General features: G+C 39.6%; 1 protein-coding gene across 2 annotated transcripts in view; it reads left to right on the top strand.

Moving 5' to 3' along the window:
- The first annotated feature begins 3,716 nt into the window (after nucleotides 1-3,716).
- COG3 (component of oligomeric golgi complex 3) overlaps nucleotides 3,717-19,059 on the top strand; it is a 72,582-nt gene continuing 57,239 nt past the window's right edge. The window contains exons 1-7 of one of the 2 annotated variants that reach the window (XM_030310996.1): nucleotides 3,717-3,998; nucleotides 12,079-12,225; nucleotides 14,389-14,450; nucleotides 15,695-15,860; nucleotides 16,512-16,586; nucleotides 17,828-17,920; nucleotides 18,902-19,027. In XM_030310996.1, coding sequence (XP_030166856.1) covers nucleotides 3,825-3,998; nucleotides 12,079-12,225; nucleotides 14,389-14,450; nucleotides 15,695-15,860; nucleotides 16,512-16,586; nucleotides 17,828-17,920; nucleotides 18,902-19,027 — 843 coding nt within the window. In that variant the 5' untranslated portion in view covers nucleotides 3,717-3,824. The remainder of the gene's footprint in view (nucleotides 3,999-12,078; nucleotides 12,226-14,388; nucleotides 14,451-15,694; nucleotides 15,861-16,511; nucleotides 16,587-17,827; nucleotides 17,921-18,901; nucleotides 19,028-19,059) is intronic. The other variant, XM_030310991.1, reaches the window with a different exon arrangement.

Raw genomic sequence — 19,059 nt, 5'->3', positions numbered from 1 at the left:
TTTCTCGAGATAGTCTATGCAATCCTGTCTTCTTATTGTCTCTCGTACACACACACACACACACACACACACACCCAGAATACATATGTGTATCTTATATGTATATATGTATGGGTATATACAATATGAGCTTTTGCTATATCAATTTCATTGATTTTATGGAAACAATTAGAAATTCTTAAATGCATTGGAAGAATTATAGTAGAAAATTAAATCTGCAATTTTATTTGTCCTGTTGGCTAGTGCTTCTGGGGATAAGCTAATCTGCTGTTTTTCTAGCAGAAAACAGGAAATAACTTGACTTGTAATACGAGAGTAAAAGTGGATTCATGGGGTGCCTGGGTGGCTCAGTTGGTTAAGCGTCTGACTCTTTGTCTCAGGTCATGAGTTCACGGTTCATGAGATTGAGCCCTAGAACTCTCTCTTTTCTCTCTCTGCCCCTCCTTTCTCTCTCTCTCTCTCTCTCTCTCTCTCTCTCTCTCTCTCTCTCTCTCTCTCACACACACACACACACACTCTCTCTCTCTCTCTCTCTCTCTCTCTCAAAATAAATTGGCATTTTTAAAAAGGCAGATTCCTTTTAGGAACTTGTAAGTTTTTTGGAGGGCGGACTAGACAATATTTGTCCATACAGAAACGAACATTACAGTCTGAAGCAGAAGGATTCAGTATATTGTATACCACATTTCTAGTAGAGTTTGAACAACCATTGCATTGTTTAAATGTATGTATTTCTATGCTAGTGCTCTGCAAAATTAAAACACCGAGCAAGGACTGCTGTTACTCTATTTTCTCGCTCTTGTCTCCCACCCTTGCAGAGCCAGCTGGTGACTGCTGGATCTTCCAGGCACTGCTTTTTTAGCTCTCTCAGTTCTTCAGTTTAAGAATAGACCAGGCATTATTATGCTGCATATCTATTTTCCTCTCCCCACATTTGATCTCACAGCAGCTGATTAAACATTCAGCCTTGGCTCAAATCTTTTCCATGGTCACCATGACCTGCACCGCATCCCTTTAAGTTAGTTTGAAGCTTCAGAATTCCCTGGGTGAAATTAGAAACTGGAGCGCACCGTTGGAAGGCAATGAGAGACCGAAGAAGGTGGCAGGCCATTCTTGATTGGCAGGTGGCAGGTTTAATAAGCAAGGGAAGGCTTATTAAAGAGGTCAGCTGGGAGACAAGTAGATCTTTGCACCCGCCTGCCAGAATCTTAAAAGTTCATATAGAAGCCTACATTGGGTTCAGTCATGTATTCAGTCCAGATGGTCTCAACACATATTGCTCTCTCAAGGCCATGTCCTTGAAAACAGCCTCCACTGTGTGAACGGTGGACAGAAGGTACATTCCAAGAAGAGACAAGGAGCCTCTGATTGCCAGAGTCCAGTTCTCAGGTCAGTTGTGGTCATGTCTTCTCAATGACCTCCTCTCACACTTTAGTATTATGAATCACCACTTACTAAACGTATTTTAAAGAATTACACATAATTGTTAGAAAGTAGAGTGATCGTGGATTTAGGAAAATCTGCAATAGACACACATTTGGGAGAGGGGCACTTGGGTAGCTCAGTTCGTTGACCGTCTGACTCTTAGTTTCTGCTCAGGTCATGATCCCAGACTTGTGGGATCAAGCCCCATGTTGGGCTCCACAATGAGCGTGGAGCCTGCTTGAGATTCTCTCTCTCTCTCTCTCTCTCTCTCTCTGGCCCAGCCCCACTCTCTCTCTCTAAAATAAAAAAATAAACATTAAAAAAAAAACTTGGGAGAAAAAATGTTTGTATTTGGATAAATATAAAAGGATGATGTTTGGTGAAAAATAGACATCACAAAACTCAACAGAACCGTATTTCTGAAATTTTTGGAACTAGAGATCAGTCTGGATAGAAGACAAAGTGTGTTTTAGATACTTCAACAAGAAGATCAACCTGTCTCAACATATCTACAAGATGACTTTCTTTTTTTTTTTTTAATTTTTTTTTTTTAACGTTTATTTATTTTTGAGACAGAGAGAGACAGAGCATGAACGGGGGAGGGACAGAGAGAGAGGGAGACACAGATTCGGAAGCAGGCTCCAGGCTCTGAGCCATCAGCCCAGAGCCCGACGCGGGGCTCGAACTCACAGACTGCGAGATGGTGACCTGAGCTGAAGTCGGACGCTTAACCAACTGAGCCACCCAGGTGCCCCCAAGATGATTTTCTTTAGGAAATAGTGGTGGAATGGTTTGATGGGGAAACAGTGATTAAAAAAAAAAAGAAGAGAAAAAAACATAATTAGTAATTCCAACCAGCTTTGTTTATGTAGATACGTGTTTTCTACAACATGAGAGTTTTAACTCTTGACTTTGAGAGAATTTTAGACGTCAGAAATGTTGCAAAAGTAGTACAGAGTTCAGGTGTGCCTTTCATTCAGCTTCCCCCAATGTTATCATCTTACATAACCACATACAATAATCAAAACTGGGAAATTAACATTGGTGCACTACTATTACCTAAATTATAGACATTATTAAAATATCTATATTTTGTTCTACAGTTTTCCCTTTTTCTGTCCCAGGATCGAATCCAAATTCCTACACTGTATCCAGCTGCCATGGCTCCCTCCTCTCCTTCAATGTGTAACATTCCCTTGGTTTTTTCCTTGTCTTTTATGACATTAAGACCTTTGACGAATACCGTTAAACTGCTTTGCAGGTTATCCCTCATTTTTAGTTTATCTGATGTTTTTTCATGATTAGAATGTAGTTTTGCATTTTTGGAAAGGATTCATGGTGATGACGTTGACTTCCGTGGCTTGCTTAAGGTAATACTTGCCAGGTTTTTCCACTGTAAAGTTAATATCCCTCCCCCCATTGCTATTAATAAATATCTTGCGGAGATCATTTGATACACTACAATTTCTGTTTCTCCTCAAAGTTTCACGCATTAATTTTAGAATCCATTGTTAGATCTTGCCTGCCAATTATTACTATTTTCCCTCATTCTACATTTATTGATTGGAATTCCTCTGTAGAGTTATCCCTTCTCCCCCGCTTATTTATTCAATCATTTATTTATCAATATGGACCCACAGATATTTATTTTATTCTATAAGTTATAGAATATATAACTTTTTTACATATATGCAATACCATAATTGTTCTGTTGCTCAAAAACTACATGATTTAAGTGACAGAATAGTATTTCAATTACATGTCTGTGCCATGAATTAATCCAGTTCTAAAATGTTGGGCATTTAGGTTGTTTCCAGTTATCTAGTATTATTAATGGTGTTTGATATTCAGAAATCTTTTGAATCCTTATGTGTTTTCTGAAGTTGCCTTTCTTGCTGGATGTTGGAAAATTTTATACTGTGATCGTGATCTAGGCGGTGGAAACTGTCACATGTCTCCACGGAAATCAGAGACCGCATACCCCACCCAGACTACTCGGCAGTGAGCAGAAGCAGTGAGTAGATCCGGGAGCCCAGGAGGACCTCTGCCGGCAGGGTCGCGTAGCTCAATTGTCAATAACCTGAACACACATTACAATAAAGTTATTGAAGGTGAGGAAGAGACTTCCGGTAGGGGCACATCTATTTCCGTCAGGGCCCACATTCTTCTCCCTCTACGCCTTCCCAGCCGGAAATATTTGTACCCCGTTTAGAGCCACGTCTGTCCTGGCCTCGGTCCCGCCCACACACACTGTAGAAGCACTTCCGGAGTCAGGGTATTCCGCTCCGCCCCGCCGCCGGTGCCTTGCTGGAAGCCCCGGCTCCCCCGGAAGTGGCCAGGGCCTGTCTGTCGGGGTCCCCTCCACCCCGCTGCTGTTGAGGGCCGCAGGGGCGGCGGCGATGGCGGAGGCGGCGCTGTTGCTGCCGCCTGAGGCGGCGGCAGAGCGGGACGCTCGGGAGAAGCTGGCTCTCTGGGATCGGAGACCCGACACGACGGCGCCGCTGACCGACAGGCAGACGGACTCGGTGTTGGAGCTGAAGGCGGCGGTGGAGAACCTGCCTGTGCCGGCCGAGGTGAGGTGACGGGCTGGGACTGGGCTGGGGCGGCGAGAAAGCGAGCTGGGATGCTTCTTCGGCGTGCCGGTGGGCCCCGGCCTTGCAGACTCTTGCCCGCGGTCTCTTCTCCCTCCTCCCCGGCCACGGTGGCGGCTCCGGTGGGAGAGGCGCCTCACCCTCCCGGGCTGTCAGGCCTGGCTCTGCCGGCGACTGCCAACTCTACTCTCGCACGGGGACGACTGCGGGGGCGTCCAGTGGCTGGTGTTGGCGGGCACCCAGCCCTCCGCCTGCGGTGTGGGACGGTTGGCTGGGAGCCTTGCCGTGGGCGTCTTGCCCCTGGTATCCGTGCTATCAGCTGAGGTATAATCCTGCTGCCCACCATCTCCCAGGAGAGGGCACCGACCCCCGAAGTGCTTTGCTTCAGGACAGCCTCCTTATTAGTATTCATTTACCGCTTTAATGAATAACCCAGCTTCCTTTTTCCATGGGGCACTTGGAGAGACAAAAACTTGATCCCGAGTGAGGGTTTCATTCAGCGCACACAGAGCAATGAGCTCTCCATCAAGTGCAGATTATGGGAGATCGATTTATCTATCTGACCGATAGCCGAGCAATAGAAAAGAATTTTCTTTGAAAGCTGGGTCAGTGCATTATTAGGTAATGCTGGCTTTCGGTGGTGTCAGTGTTTTTAATCCTAGTTATTATTGGGTTGTTATGCATATTATCGCGTATGTAATTCAGTTCAAGTAGTTACAGTATCAAAAAGAACATCTTATGAATTGTCAGATGGACAGACTTTTTTCTGGTTTGAGGGCCAGGTTTAGGATTATTGTTTTATTAATAATGATTTTTTTTTTTTTTAATGTTGGGAGCACTCATTTTACAGGATTTGGGATTGTGTCCAAAGGTGGATTGTTTTTAGAGACTTAAACTATTTTTTTCTACCCTCAAGTTTTAGAGAGTAAGAACTTTGAAAGTTCACTTTCACTGTTAACGTCCTCTGCCATAAAATACAGGTGTTCTTTCTTGGGTTTCTCTGTTCACCTGTAGGATACAATGCTGAAATAAATGAGGAAACAGGTGGAAATTTCTTTGACTTGGCTATCAAAGTCTTTTATGCTTTGGATAACAGAAGTTGTTTGCTCTATAAATGTTCCAGTCCGCTTATAGTTGATTTGGCCTGTTACAGAAGCAGGATGCTTGGGCATCACAGCACCTGTGGGGAACATAGTCCACAAGAAAAGTAACCCAATTTGCTTTTATTGTCTTAGCTCATAAACTATTACTATTCTCGTTGAACACAAAGGAAAGGTTTTGGAGTGAAGTAAATGGAATCTTTCGTTTTCATCCTATTTTTTTTTTTCATATTTATGCAGTATAGTATCCACATTAATCTCATGCAGTTGTTTAACATATATTTTGTGCCTGTTCTGGGCTAGGAATTGAGGATAGAAAGATAAGCAAATCAAGCTCCCTAGCTTCATGGAGCTAACATAATTGTGATCATGAGCTTGTAGAAAAGAACAGGGTAAGTTCAGACAATGATCCATGGTATAAGGAAAATAAAAGAAGATAGTATGACGGAAAGGGATCGAGGTATGCTCTAGACAAGGAAGGAAGCCTCTCTAAGAAAGTAACAGTCTAAGGAGAGAACTCATGGTGGAAAACAAAATGCCAGCCTTGCAAAGATTAGAGAAGTGACCTTCCAGGTGGAGGAAAAAGCAATGCAAAGTCACAGGTGGGAGATGAGCTTGACAGGTTCAAGGGTTGAGTGAAGGTGTTCTGGTATATGCAGTGTACGTATGGGATTTCTGTGAGAATGAAATGGCCTTTATTTTCCTGTCTGGGGCATCTGTCAGGGGGATCATTGTTTTTCAGCTATCTGTAGCCCTTGTTTCCCTTTACTAAAAGTGTTTCTATGTCTGATGGGAAGACTGGAATTGAATTTTTTTATCTGTTACCACCCTTCTTTTTTTTTAATGTTTATTTCTAGAGAGAGCGTAAGCACAAGTGGGGGAGGGGTACAGAGAGAGAGAGAGAGAGAGAGAGAGAGAGAGAGGCGGGATGGCGGGGAGAGGGAGAGAGAGAATCCCAAGCAGGCTCCATGCACTGTCAGCATGGAACCCAACACACGAACCGAACTGTGAGATCATGACCTGAGCCGAGATTAAGAGTCGGATACCCACCGACTGAGCACCCAGGTTCCCCTGTCTGTTACCACTCTTAACACTGGTGCTGAAAAAAGAATGGCTCAGTTTTATTTTCTCCAAACAGTGTATCTGTAAAGGATTTTCTGCAGTGTTTCACAGTTCTCACAAGATAAATTACTTCCTGAACAGCTGGCACTGAGCAAGTTAGTTGAATAGCAAAAGGCCAACTGATGCTTCAGTAAATACCGTAAAGCTGTTAACTTTTTTAGAAAATATCTTTCTCTTTTATGAAGAGGAACTGGTCATATTTTGGAAAGACGTTATATCTTTCTCTTTTTTTGGTGTTAGATAAAAGAATTTGAAGTAGAATATTAGGTAGACTGGTTTCTTGCAGCCAAGATTCATCTGTTTTAGTAGTGAGGGCCTTTTGCTTTCTGCTGAATTTAGTAGTTCTTCATAAATGCTGCAATAATTAACCCTGAAATTTACCTGAAATGAATTGTAACTTGTTTTCCTAAAGACTGTGTGTTCTTAGTATATTTAACTTCTCTGAGCCTGTTTTTTTCTTTCTTTATTTTTTTTTTTAATTTTTTTTTTCAACGTTTATTTATTTTTGGGACAGAGAGAGACAGAGCATGAACGGGGGAGGGGCAGAGAGAGAGGGAGACACAGAATCGGAAACAGGCTCCAGGCTCTGAGCCATCAGCCCATAGCCTGACGCTGGGCTCGAACTCACGGACCGCGAGATCGTGACCTGGCTGAAGTCGGATGCTTAACCGACTGCGCCACCCAGGCGCCCCCTGTTTTTTTCTTTAAAAAATGGGGATTATAATATGCTTACTGTCTGATGAGGGGTTGTGATTGTGAGAATTTAGTGAAATCACGTATGTTAAGTGCACATGGCAAGCGAGCTGTAAGTACTGTATTATTCATATGCTTTTCTCCCCACATGATTGATAACTTGAAAGAGTAGATTAGAATCTTGTGATCCTATGCTGGTATAGGTATCACTCAGACCAAAGGTAAGAAAAGAAAACGTTAAGTGCCTTGAAGGTTCTGAGATTCCATCTATACATCTTCAATGATTTGCCTCAAGCAGAGAAAGTAACATCAGGTTTCATTTAGGGAATGAATTTTTTAGATTATGAAAGTGATTTTCTCCAACCCGGAAATGTACAAGAAATAAAGTTCGGGAGAGAAAGGTGTATTTGGTTTTTTCCTGGACCTGCTTAGCTGGTCAGGCAAGGTTGATTGTTTATTATAATTATTAATATGTTAACATACCATTTGCATAAACTATACAATAGCTCTCTAGGACTGACAGTTAGGTACCTAGATTTGTGCTCTTCTCTCTGATGGTAAATGCTCCCTCTGGAAGCTAGCACGGTATAGTGTGTCAGAGGACTCAGGAGTGAATGAGTTAATGAGAGTCAGTTTTTTTACTTACTTATTTTTTTAAATAATCTCTGTGCCCAACATGGAGCTTGAGCTCGAACTCACGACTCTGAGATCCAGGGTCTATGCTCTACTGACCGAGCCAGCCAGGAGAGGCAGGAGTGAATGAGAGGTCAGAACAGGAAAGTTTGTGACCCCAGCACACCCCTTCTTGCTTTTCCATTCTATTCCAGGTGCTTTAAGAAAAGAAGACAGCTGAAGAAATGTAGCTAATGGGGCCAGTTTTTCATTCTCTTTTAAAAAGTAACTTGTTTTGTTTCTTTAAAAAATTGTTTCTTAGAATTAGTTGCAGTTGGGGGCGCCTGGGTGGCTCTGTCAGTTAGCTTCCGACTTTGGCTCAGGTCATGACCTCATGGTTCGTGAGTTCGAGCCCTGCGTCAGGCTCTATGCTGACAGCTCAGAGCCTGGAGCCTGCTTCAGATTCTGTCTCCCTCTCTCTGCTGCTCCCCCGCTCACACTCTGTCTCTCAAAAATAAATAAACATTAAAAAAAAAAAAGTAGTTGTTTCAGTTAATGTGGCTTCTTGGTTTGAGAGAAAATGGTTTTGTATTAGTGAGTACAAGGGAACAGGACGGGAAGCCTCCTTCTGCTTCTGGTATTTAAAAGTGCTCATGCTTGAAAAGTAGTTAGTATTTGTACATGAAGTAATCAAATAGAATGTTTTCTCATATATTCACATGATCATGTTTACTCACAACATCTAGACTACAGACTTTGTCTGGAATATCTACACTACCTTCTCAAGTATCTAGAGTTTTCATATGATTTTGTTTTGTAAAGTAAATTAGAAGATAAATATTTTTTTAAACGTTCATTTATTTTGAGAGAGAGTACACGAGCAGGGGAGGGGCAGAGAGAGAGAGAGAAAGAGAGAGAATCCCCAGCAGGTTCTGTGCTGTCAGTGCGGAGCCTGAACAACTGGAGGCTTCAACTCACAAACCATGAGATCTTGACCTGAGCCAAAATCAAGAGTCGTCGCTTAACTGACTGAGCCTGATATATGTTTGCTTTTGACATTTATCTTTCTGAGTGATTAAAAATAAAAAAAATTACCATATTTGCTTTTATTTTAACTATTTCTAGAGCCTTTAGTTTTTTGCTGGCTTGTTTTTAAGATCCATTTTTCCATCTGGTATTATGTTCCATCTGCTTTTGAAGAACTGCCTTTAACATTTCTTGTGGTACAAGACTGTTGGAAATGCATTTTCTCAGCTTTGTTTAAACAGCCCTTTTCATTTAAAAAAGATACTCTACTAGATTAAGAATTCTGGATTGACGGTTTTTTTCTTTTATTTCTTAAAAGATTTGTTTAATTTCTGGTGAGAAGTCTGTTGTAATTCTTTTAATTCTTATCTTCATTCTTCTGTATATAATATGTCTTTTTTCCTATGTCTTCTAGCATATTTTTTTAAACTTTATTTTTAGGAGTATGAATATCATGTGTGTACATGTGTATTTGTGTGTGTGTGTGTGTGTGTGTGTGAGAGAGAGAGAGAGAGAGAGAGAGAGAGAGATTCTGCTTGGGATTCTCTGAGCTTCTCAGAACTGTAGTTTGCTGTCTTTTATTGGAAATGTTTCAACTATTATCTTTTTAAAAAATTTTTTTCTACCCTGTTCTCTCTCCTTTTGGAATTCTATTTATACATGTACTAGATAATATGATGCCATCTCTGTGTTCTTGGATATTGTGTTTGGTTTTTATTTATTCACTCTGTTTCCTCTTTATGTTTCCTATTGGGTGATTTTAGTGCACTGTCTTCAAGTTCACTGAGTCTTTAGCTGTCTTGAATGTACTGATGAGCACATTGCAGCAGCACTCTGTCCAGCTTTCCTTACCTTAGCCCAGTCTCCCGGTGCTTTCTGGTATGTTTTCAAATCTGAGCCTGACCCACCTCTCCTTCCCCCTTAGCTATTGTGTAACCATTGAGGATAGCATTACATGTTTGACTTTTGTCACAGTCTGAATAGAACTAAATGTTACTACTAATGAAATCCAGTTTTATAAAGATAGCTTATGGGGGTGCCTGGGTATCTCAGTTGGTTAAGCACTCGACTCCTGAATTTGGCTCTGGTTATGATCTCACGGTCGTGAGATTGAGCTCTGCGTCAGGCTCTGCACTGAGCTTGGAGCCTGCTTAGGATTCTTTCTCTCCCTCTCTCTCTCTGCCCCTCCCTCACTTGCACGCATGCATACGCATGAGTGTGCACGCTCTCTTTCTCAAAATAAATACATAAACGTTAAAAAAAAAGATAGCCTAAGGACTATTCTTTCCCCAAGAGCACTATCGATTCTGATTTATAGATTTACTTACTCTGTTATTGCTCATAAATAGGGATAATAATAAAAGGATAAATGACAGTAGCATAGATTTATTGAGTGTTTACTGTGTGACAAGCATGATGCTAAATACATGTAGTATTGTCTCTGGTGGGTTACCTCCCCCTCTCCGAGGAGGCAGCTTGTTGTGGTAACTGGGATGGCTCCACAGAGCAGGAGTAGTGTGACTTAGCACAGCTTCCTCTGCCTCCAGACTAAGAACTGGAATTGAAATGAAATAATTAGGCCCTTTTACCTTCCGAACCCCTGGTGGCAGCACACGGTTGCTGATGACGCTTTGGACTCAAGATAGATTCTCACTGGATTTGAGAAACTTAATTCTTCATGTGTCATAGTCCTTTTATATCGAAGGATTATGTCACCATTCAGGAAGGGTTACATGAACAAGTGATACCCTTAGTAAGAGGTATTTATGTTTACTCATGACCTCCTGGCTCTTGAGTCAGAGTCATTTGTGGGGAGGAGGCAGGTTGAGGACGTTGCTGAACATTTTTTTTTTTTTTTTTTGGTCTGCAGCTTCCCAGCAGTTCAGGAAGCCTGTTTTCCCACACCCGTGTTTTCTTTTTTCCCTAGTGGCTTCAGGATACAGATATTGTAGTTCCTATTTTGCAGAAAAGAAATCGAGGATTAGGAGCATTAGGTAATTTGCCCGTCGTCACACAGCTTATAAGTGAGCAGGAGCAGTGTTCAAGCCAGGCTGCACCATAACACGCTTCCCCATGCCAGAAGGTATAGCCCCACTTGAACTCAGGACAGAAACGCCTATTTGGGGGGTGCCTGAGTGGATGTCTAATGACATCTTGATTTTGGCCCAGGTCATGATCCCCGGGTTGTGGGATTGAACCCCACATTAGGCTCTGTGCTGAGTGTGGAGCCTGCTTGAGATTCTCTCTCTCTCTCTCTCTCTCTCTCTCTCTCTCTCTCCCTCCCCCCCCACCCTCCCCCTACCTCCCTCTGCTCCTTCCCCACTCACTTATTTCTCTGTCTATAAAATTAAAAAAAATTTTTTTAAAGCCTGTTTTTAAAGGGTTGTATTTCTCTTTAATTTTTTTCTTTTTAAATTTTTTTAAAAGTTTTATTCATTTTTAAGAGACAAGAGTGTGAGGGAGGGGCAGAGAGAGGCGAAGGCTCCAGGCTCTGAGCTGTCAGCACAGAGGCCGACAAGAGGCTTGAACCCACAAACTGTGAGATCATAACCTGAGCCGAAGTCGGACACTTAACTGACGGAGCCACCCAGGCGCCCCAAAGGGTTGTATTTCTAAATTAGTGATGGTGCATTGTTCATCTAGCTTTTTTTTTAAGGTTGGAAGATAAAAGCCTGTCTTCAGAAGAAATTCTTGTGTCTGGAAAAACAGGGGCAATTTCCTAAGGCCCTGGGTCAAAATTTTCTGTAGATGGGCCTTAAATGTTATGCCCTAAGGACTAAAAACTGGAATTGAAACATTAGGCCTTTTTACCTCATCCTTCATCCACACTCCCTTTATTTGAGGTCTAAAATTAGTACGTCTGTGTGACTATAGGTAAATTAACACCTGGGCTATCTTTAGTAGTGGAGAACTGGAAAGTATTGTAGGTCAAAGTATTTGATGGTGTCAAAATGAGGCCTTCTGGGGGGGCTCTTCTGAAACCGACGGGGAGTTCTGAGATGGTCTCTCCTCAGTTACAGTTTCAGAATTTACCACCAAGAAGGTGTGGGCGAAGTGTGCCAATGGTAGAAATGGCAGAAGGAGGTCATGTTTATTGATAGTTAATTCTTGGGTGTGATTTATTTTCTGTTGGCAAGCATTAATGAGGCCAGGCTCTTTTGTTAGATCCCGGGAAAGGCAAGCTACTTTCAACAGCATACAGGTTTTTGCCTTTGGTGCCAGTTCACGAGGTTCAAGTAAGAAAACGTGTGTTGATTAGCCCAGGTTCACTGCCAGTATTAGAAAGGCAACTCAAAAATCATACCTAACTCTTGGTGCAATAACCGTATTACGTTTACGTTTTGAGACTAGCATTTAATAGAAAGAGCCTAGCTGGAAGTGTTACTGTCATATGGCAGTTATTAGCCTCAAATGATCTTTCAAAACAAGTGAGATGGAATAATAACAGTCATGAGTTTAGAGAATTTTCACGTTATTTAAATATCTCTGTGGCTCTTTTTTTTTTGAAGCTTCCACTTGAAGACTTGTGCAGTTTAACATCCCAGTCGCTGCCTGCTGCAGAGCCTTCAATAGTACCTGAATCTACAGAAGACATTCTCTTGAAGGGTTTCATTTCCTTAGAAATGGAAGAAGAAAGAATTGAAACTGCACAGCAGGTGAATGGCATTGTTGTTTCTAAGGATGCTTGATTATTTTAAAGATCTCAAGACAGGGCTAATGAAAAAGTGTCCTTGTTAAAAGTTCTAAACCTTTGAAGATATAGTTAACATCAGATCTTTCTAGAACATTCTTGATTTTGTGTTAGCTGTGGTTGTTTTGTAAGTGTTTTATTTTTACTTATTTATATTTACTTATTTATTTAAAATGTTCCATTTATTTTCGAGAGAGAGGGAGAGGGAAAACAAGCAAGGGAGGGGCAGGGAGAGAGGGGGACAGGGGTTGTGAAGTGGGTTCTGCACTGAGAGCAGTGAGCCTGGTGTGGGGCTTCAACTCCCAAATTGTGAGATTGTGACCTGAGCCGAAGTCGTACGCTCAACTGACTGAGCCACCCAGATACCTCTGTGAGTGTTTTAAATAAACCTGTTGCCCAATTGTATTTGCGATACAGATAAAGATATGATATTCCAACTTTGGATGTTGATAGCTCATCATTAAGGTTTTAATGTTTCATGCACTTTTGGCCTCCCCCAGTGTCTGCTTATGTCGGTGGGTCCCCCTAGCACGCATGTGTGTGTGCACATACACGCACATGCACACACATACACCCCCCTCTGCTTGTTGCTAGGTAATTTCTTTTTTAAGAACCTAAAGATTCTCTTTAGATGAACCCTTACAGTTATTTTTTAAAATTTGCATGTGTAATCAATCTTCCCCTGATGGCTATTTATTCCTAATCATAAACCTAAATATATAGCAGTTTCTTCCGTCACTTCTTTTGTCTCTTCTTTCTGCTGTATAAAAATCAGAGCTGAGGCATTTACCAAGGAAAACAAAAAGCAAGCCTGCTGAATTGCAGATCTAGGAAGTCGAGGCAGTGTGGCAAAGTGAAAAAGAGCTCCACCTCTTGAGTTAGGCCAGCCTGGATCTGAAAGTCACCCTCTCCATCACTTACCATCTTTGTGAGTTTAGGCAAATCACTTATCCTCTTAGGCCTTTAGTTTTCAAATCTGCAAAACAAGGATGATTATATACCTATCTCATGGGATTTTTCTGAAAATTAGATAATGCATACAGTGTTTGACAGGCACACAGTCAGTGTTCAGTGAATGATAGCTAAGGCACTTGGCAAGCCTAATATCTGGAGAGAATGAAGCGTACCCTTGACTTCAAATCCAACTTGAGAATTGTGGAGCATAACCTTGCACCATGTCTGTGAACTTATTTGGACTATTTGGAAAAAAAAAAAAAATCTGGGCTAAATTTGTACCTGCATATTTTTCTTTAAATTTTTTGAAAAACTTGTATATTGAGTTATAATTTACACAATATAAAATATATCCATTTTAAATATATAGTTTGATGAGTTTTGACAAATTTAACTCCCACAATGATCAAGCTATAAAACATTTTTATCCTTCATGCTTGTATAAGGTCAATCTTTAGCTCTTTTTATTTATTTTATTTTATTTTTTAAAGTTTATTTGAGAGAGAGAGAAAGCACAATTGGGGGAGGGGTGGAGAGAGAGGTAGAGAGAGAGAATCCCAAGCAGGCTCTGTCCTGTCAGAGTGGAGCCTGACGCAGGGCTTGAATTCACAAACCTTGAAATTGTGACCGGAGCCAAAGTCGGATGCTTAATAGACTGTGCCCTCCACCTCTTTTTAATAATAGATATTTTTCACGACATAGGTGGTAGGGCTAGAATCCAAACCCAGGTTTAGCTAATACAGAAGTCCCATGTTGTTAAGTCACTCTGTTATATTATTTCAAAGTTATATTTTTATAATCCTTATTAGATAGCATTAATATTAACACTGACCCAAAGCCCTATGTTACCTATTCAAATTTGGCAATGTAGCAAATAGGCATTAGCCTCTTAGGAAAGAATATATATTTTTTATATACTGTACCTTTAACCCTTATCTTTGTTTGACTCTGGATGTGGCCAATGATTTTAATATCCTTTGCTTTTCTAGCATGTAGATATTGACTATGGAATTAAATGATCATCTCCTGGCTTAAAAATAATTATTAATGTCTGAACCACAAACAGTTAGACTTAGGTAGTGTCTACCCTTTTGACTTGCTGTTTAGCCTGTAGCCACTTTCCATCTTGTCTGTTTTAGTTTTGTTGACAATGTAATACTCTTTATTTTTCTAGTTTTTCTCATGGTTTGCAAAGCTACAAACTCAGATGGATCAGGATGAAGAAACTAAATATAGGTATGCGGCTCTTGAGTTTGTTGGCTAACCTAACTTTAAATTTTTTTTTTTTTTAACGTTTATTCATTTTTGAGAGATGGAGAGAGACAGAGCATGAGTGGGGGAGGGTCAGAGAGAGAGGGAGACCCAGAATCTGAAGCAGGCTCCAGGCTCTCAGCTGTCAGCACAGAGCCCGATGTGGGACTGAAACTCACTGACCGCGAGATCATGACCTGAGCCCAAGTCAGGCACTTAACTGAGCCACCCAGGTGTCCCCTAACTTTTAGATCACAGTCATCTGCAGCATTTCATAATCTGTATCTTTAAACGAAATTAAGATACAAAGAAAACTCCAACAGCAACATTTTCTTTAAGAAGAGCTAGAGATAAGTTGTGTGATTTAAACAAATAGTTGTATCATAATTAATAGGTTAGGAGGTGCACACATTGGTTTTTAGAGAACTCTAAGAAGGTTTGAGTTCAAGTGGGAATTTTACAGGAACTCTGAGATGTTTGTTGCTTTTCTTTAGAAGTAGTGACCCAAGAGATTTTGGGGATGCCCACCTAGAATGGGTGTAACTATGTTGTCTTGTTTGTGTATGTTGATAGCATAGGGGAAATGATGGTGCATAGTGTCGAGCTGATTTGGGGACTGTGGATTGAATAATTGCATTTATTTAACATTTATCAAGTGACTGTTACTGCTAGGTAATGTGTTAGGCTCTTTGATGTGTGATTTCAGTTAATCTTTATAGCAGTTATGTGAGGAAAGGTATTATATTATTCCTATTTTACAAATGTGCAAACTGAAGCCTGAAAATACTAAGCGACTTTCCTCATATGACTCAGTGACTCAGGTCTTCCGATTCCAAGTCCAAAATTCTTTCCATGACATCACACTGTCTCTCAAAGACATTAAGTGACCTGAGAGATTGACCTACTTAATACCCCGGGTTGGCCCTAGTGTCCCAGTCTTTGAAAGTTGAGTCGGTGATTTATTGCCTTAAATGTGAAAAGCCAGCTCGTGGCTTTAAGGCTGATTCCTTTTGTTGCTCATTGTTTCAGTGATTTTTTTTCCTCTTAAGTTTTGGAAAAGGTGTTAACATAGTTTTTGGCACCTTTCTGAATATAATAAACTTCATTGAGTAGATCGACTCTTCTCCTGAGATTCAAGCATTTGGGGAAAAATGAGACTTTGTTGTTTATTGACTCTGCTTATTGGGGGAAAATATTATTGCCAATCCCCTTTTGGTTCTGTTTTCTAGACAGATGAGGGATTACTTGTCTGGGTTTCAGGAGCAGTGTGATGCTATATTGAATGATGTAAACAGTGCTCTTCAGCATCTGGAATCATTGCAGAAACAGTATCTTTTTGTGTCCAATAAGACAGGAACGCTACATGAAGCTTGTGAACAGCTCCTAAAAGAACAGGTAATTTGGAGTAGGGGAGAGGGCTAGTGATTATACTTAACATCTTATTTTTAAATAGATGGATAGAATTTAATTTTGATCTCTTTAATTTCTCCAACTATGTATTGAACTCTGCTCTGTATGAGGCCTTGTGCCAAGCATGCACGTTATGACATTGCCAGCTTGTTTGTATTCTAAATAAGCTCACATGAATGTGGCAAGGCAAGCCTATGTTTCGAGCTGTTAAGTCTCAGTACAGTTTCAGAATGAAGACGATACATTAGTTTGCCCTGTCCACTCTTGATTGACACTTTTCAAATAAGCAAAGTGATTATAGTAATGGTGGGGTTTATGAAAAGATGAACTGATCTAGATTGTACTTAAACTCATGATCTAAAGATAGAACATGTAAGTCACTTTATCTGAGTCTTCTCTGTATGTTTTATGTGTTTTTAAAAGGGAATTATTTATTATTTTATAAAAGATACGTAAGTTGCTGTAATAATCATCACTTAATTTGTCCACGATTGCAGAAATCTTTGAGCATTAGTCTAAAATCTTATGTCTAAAATAAACCTATATGTCTGGTATAAATGCATTCAATGTAATTTTGAGACTGGAGTGTTGATTCTTACGTTCTTATACTGATTTTTTTCTTTTAAAAAATGCAAGTCGGAACTTGTTGATCTGGCAGAAAACATTCAACAAAAGCTTTCCTATTTTAATGAATTGGAAACTATTAACACAGTAAGCATGGTTTTTTTTTTTTTTTTACTTTTTGTAAAGTTAGTGACTTTATTTGTATTTTCCTTTCTGAATATAATCTTTAAATTTATAAATTGACTTGAGTGATAATTTAACTTAATAGTTTGCCTGCAGATAGATATTCCTACTTGTACCCCATGTAGGTATCATTACCAGTTCAGATTTTTTCAAATAGGATTTAAACAGTAGTTCCTCTTAAGTTGTATTACTGTTATTAAAATCCCTTTGTCTGTTACCACGTACAGAATCTATTTGTGAGCTGGAAAGATGGTGAGAGGAAGTATTAAATTTTAAATCTTGCTGTGGTTGTGCTACTCTTAGCAATCAAAATATTTTTTAAAATAATCTGTTTAGTTTGGAGTATAGTCCTTATAACGCATGCTTGTATATCAGAGTAATAGTCTCAATTAACACTGCTGTGTAAATTACATTCCTGTGTCTTCCCGGCTCATAAATTAATCATAATTACTACATATAAATGACTAAAAGTATTAAATTAATTATAATTGTTATGGTTTACTACAGAGATAGAAAACTAGTAACCAGTTAATGAATGCAAGGGGAAATTGTTCATTGTTAAGCTATCAAGATAAAAAATAGTTGACTGGTTTTACTTATATTTTGCATACACTTCTTTACTTACATTTTCATATTTATATAAAACATGTATGTAAAATAGTTTCATGTCTTAATGTATAGTTTTATATGTTAAGTATTAAACATTATATATATTACTTGTGTTTATGCTTATATTTGTATATATTTAATCATTAAACGTTTACTTATATTTTGCTTATATATTGTTTTACTTTCATAGTATGACTGCTAAACATAGTATGACTGCTAGTTAATCCTTTAACCTTGAAAAAATCGCCACCATTTGAAAGTAGGAAATTTGTGTATGTGGTACTAGAAAATGAGAAGTCTAGGTACTTGATGTGTTAATATAACATTGTACAATGCAGTAATGTAAATATTTGCAAATTTATGAAGAGCCCCTTAAAGCTCATTAGGAATAAACTAAATTAAATCACTATTACTTTTTTGTCCTTTCTTTATTATTACACATGGGCTATATTTGAGGATACTTTCATGATTCTTAAAATGTAAAGACATTAGTATAACTTATAGTCTAAAGGGAAGTATGCTAATTCTAATACATAATTTTCAACTTTTGCCTGAATATTTTTTGTGAATTAAAAAAAATTTTTTTTTCCTTAAAGAAACTGAATTCTCCTACATTGTCTGTTAATAGTGAAGGATTTATACCTATGCTGGCCAAGTTAGATGACTGTATAACATATATCTCATCTCATGTAAGTCATGATATTTTTGTATTTTTTTTAAAGAATATTTATTTATTTTTGAGAGAGAGTGCAAGTGCATGCATGTGTGTGCCTGCACAAGCAGGAAAGGGGGCAGGGAGAGAGAGGGAGAGAGAGAATCCCAAACAGTCTCTGAGCTGTCAGCATGGAGCCCGACATAGGACTTGAACTCACGAACTGTGAGATCATGACCTAAGCCAAAATCAAGAGTTGGGTGTTTAACTAACTGAGCTATCTAGGCGCCCCTGTTTCTGTATGTTTTTAAGAAATCTTAACATTCATATTATATTACTTCTTATGTTATAAAGTATTTCTTCTGAAGGGAAACAGGGTATCTGTAATATACTTGAAGAAAAACTGTAGCAAATTCTTAGTCATTGTCAGTAGTGATGTAAAAAAAAGTACTTTCAGCTGCTGAGGCAACCTCTGGAACAGAAAGGGATCCTGGCTGACACAGGTATAGCCACCTAAAAGGATGGGTGATTTTTAGGCTTTTGACTTCCTGGTGTTCTAGATACTTCTTTGGAAACAGGAAGTGTTACTTGGGAGGAAATAAAGGAACAGGCCCTTTGATTTCATCACCCTCCTTGTATCCCCCAAGGATTTATAGCTGTACACGTTTTCCCCACTATCTGAAAGCAGAATGTTCCTATGAAACCTTTTGTAAATCAAAGTGTCCTAAAGTGAAGAAGCAGTTACCATTTCATAAAAGTGAAAATCCTCATTGGATTTCTTTTGGTTGACAAAAACGGGTACTACTGTAGGTCTTTTGTAAAAGTGAAGTGACATAAAGTGAACTTTTGGTTGAAGGGGAATTAGGGGAGAAGCCCGTATTCGTCTTCGTCAAGCTTACAATCTATATAAAACCTTTTGAACATCATACATAGCTTTACTTTAAGGACAGGTTTGTTTTCGTAGTTGGCTGTGCCAGTGTTTGTTTCCTCTTTGTAAATCTTTCCCTTTCCTTTATAGCCACATTTTAAAGATTATCCTGTATATTTGCTGAAGTTTAAGCAGTGTCTTTCTAAAGCCTTGCACCTCATGAAGACATACACTGTGAACACGCTACAGAACCTTACCAGTCAGTTATTGAAAAGGGTGAGTTAACTGGTGAGGTCGTTCCTTTTTTT

Source organism: Lynx canadensis, chromosome A1 (assembly GCF_007474595.2).
Source record: "Lynx canadensis isolate LIC74 chromosome A1, mLynCan4.pri.v2, whole genome shotgun sequence".
Lineage (NCBI taxonomy): Eukaryota > Metazoa > Chordata > Mammalia > Carnivora > Felidae > Lynx > Lynx canadensis.
The sequence above is the reverse complement of the archived record's forward strand: the minus strand, read 5'-3'. Positions and strand labels throughout refer to the sequence as shown.